A 2,257-nucleotide genomic window follows, 5' to 3' on the forward strand; every position below is an offset into this window, starting at 1 on the left:
ACACACACACACACACACACACACACACACACACACACACACACACACACACACACACACACACACACACACACACATCTGGTGTTAACCCCGCAGAGCCTCTGCTGAAGATTAAAGAGGACAATCAGGTGATGAAGACGTCCCTGCTGTTGGACTCACCTGGACGGATACCCCGCTGCGCTGATCCGGATCGTCTCCAGAACCCCACAGGCCCGGAGTTGCTGCACCGCTCTACGGGAATCGAACCTGTAGAGACACAGACCGGTTAAAACAAGAAGGTTGAGACAGGCAGGATAGACAGACAGGAGAGGCAGACAGAAGAGACAGACAGGAGAGACAGACAGGACGGACAGACAGGACAAAGACAGGAGATAGACAGATAAAAGAGAGGCAGACACGAGAGACAGACAGAAGAGAGATAGACAGAAGAGGCAGACAGGAAAGAGACAGACAGTAAAGGCAGAAAGGAGAGACACAGACAGGACAGACATACAGGAGAGACACAGACAGGAGAGACAGACAGCAGAGACACAGACAGGAGAGACAGACAGCAGAGACACAGACAGGAGAGACAGACAGGAGAGACACGGACAGGAAGGACAGACAAGAGAGAAACAGACAGGAGATACACAGATAAAAGAGAGGCAGACACTAGAGACAGACAGAAGAGAGAAAGACAAGAGAGGCAGAAAGGAAAGAGACAGAAGAGAGAGAGACAGACAGGAGAGACACAGACAAGAGAGACACAGATGGGAGAGACAAACAGGAGAGACACGGACAGGATGGACAGACAGGTGAGACAGACAGGACAGACACAGACAGGATAGACAGACAGGAGAGAAACAGACAGGAGATACACAGATAAAAGAGAGGCAGACACGAGAGACAGACAGAAGAGAGATAGACAGGAGAGACACAGACAGGACAGACAGACAGGAGAGACAGACAGGGGAGACACAGACAGGAAGGACAGACAGGACAGAAAGACAGGAGAGACACAGACAGGAAGGACAGACAGGAGAGACAAAGACAGGAGCGACAGATAGGAGAGACGACAAGAGGGACAGACAGGAAAGAGACAGACACGAGAGAGACAGATAGGGGAGAAACAGACAGGAGAGAGACAGACGGGACAGACAGACAGGAAAGATAGACAGGAGACAGACAGACCAGAGAGAGACAGAAAGGAGAGAAAGACAGGAAGGACAGACAGGAAAGACAACCAGGAAAAAGACAGGAGAGCTACAGACAGGAGAAGCACAGACAGGAAAGAGACAGACAGGCGTGACAGACAGGAGAATGATAGACAGGAAAGGCAGGACACCGACAGACAGGAGAGACAGACAGGAGACAGACAGACAAGATACAGACAGGAGAGACAGACAGGAGACAGACAGACAAGATACAGGCAGGAGTGAGACAGACAGGAGAGACAGACAGGAGATAGACAGATATAAAAGAGAGGCAGACATGAGAGACAGACAGAAGAGAGATAGGCAGGAGAGGCAGACAGGACAGAGACAGACTATAGGAACAGACAGGAGATAGACAAATAGAGGAGAGGTAGACATAAGAGACAGACAGAAGAGAGATAGACAAGTGAGGCAGACAGACAGGAGGGACAGACAGGAAAGAGACAGGAGAGAGAGACAGACAGAAGAGAGACAGACAGGAGAGACACAGACCAAAGAGACAGACAGGAGAGACACAGACAGGAAGGAGAGACAGGAGAGACAGACAGGAGAAACACAGACAGGAAGGACAGACAGGACAGAGACAGACAGGAGAGACACAGACAGGAGAGTCAGACAGGAGAGAGACAGACAGAAGAGACAGACAGAAGAGACAGACAGGAGAGACAGACAGGGGAGAGATAGACAGGAGAGACAGGACACCGACAGACAGGATAGACAGAAAGGAAACAGACAGACAAGACACAGACAGGAGCGAGACAAACAGGAGAGAAACAGACAGGAGATAGACAGATAAAAGAGAGGCAGACACGAGAGACATAAAGAAGAGAGATAGACAGGAGAGGCAGACAGGACAGAGACAGACAGGAGTGACAGACAGGAAAGAGAGAGACAAGAGAGACAGATAGGAGTAACAGACAGGAGAAAGACTGACAGGAGAGACACAGACAGAAGAGACAGACAGCAGAGACACAGACCAAAGAGACAGACAGGAGGCACACAGACAGGAATGACAGACAGGAGAGACAGACAGGAGAGACACAGACAGGAGAGATAGACAGAAG

General features: G+C 50.2%; 1 protein-coding gene across 1 annotated transcript; it reads left to right on the forward strand.

Annotated features, from left to right (window-relative positions):
• Positions 1-666: 666 nt before the first annotated feature.
• On the forward strand, positions 667-1,989 carry LOC119425007 (histone-lysine N-methyltransferase, H3 lysine-79 specific-like; the record flags this gene model as incomplete). The annotated part of the gene is made up of 3 exons (XM_037692529.1): positions 667-794; positions 1,184-1,284; positions 1,757-1,989. Coding segments are annotated over 3 exons (462 nt in total), but the record flags the coding sequence as incomplete, so codon positions are not given.
• Between the last annotated feature and the right edge of the window lie 268 nt (positions 1,990-2,257).

Source organism: Nematolebias whitei, chromosome 18, assembly GCF_014905685.2.
Source record: "Nematolebias whitei isolate Nwh7 chromosome 18, NemWhi1, whole genome shotgun sequence".
NCBI classification, from domain to species: Eukaryota; Metazoa; Chordata; class Actinopteri; order Cyprinodontiformes; family Rivulidae; genus Nematolebias; species Nematolebias whitei.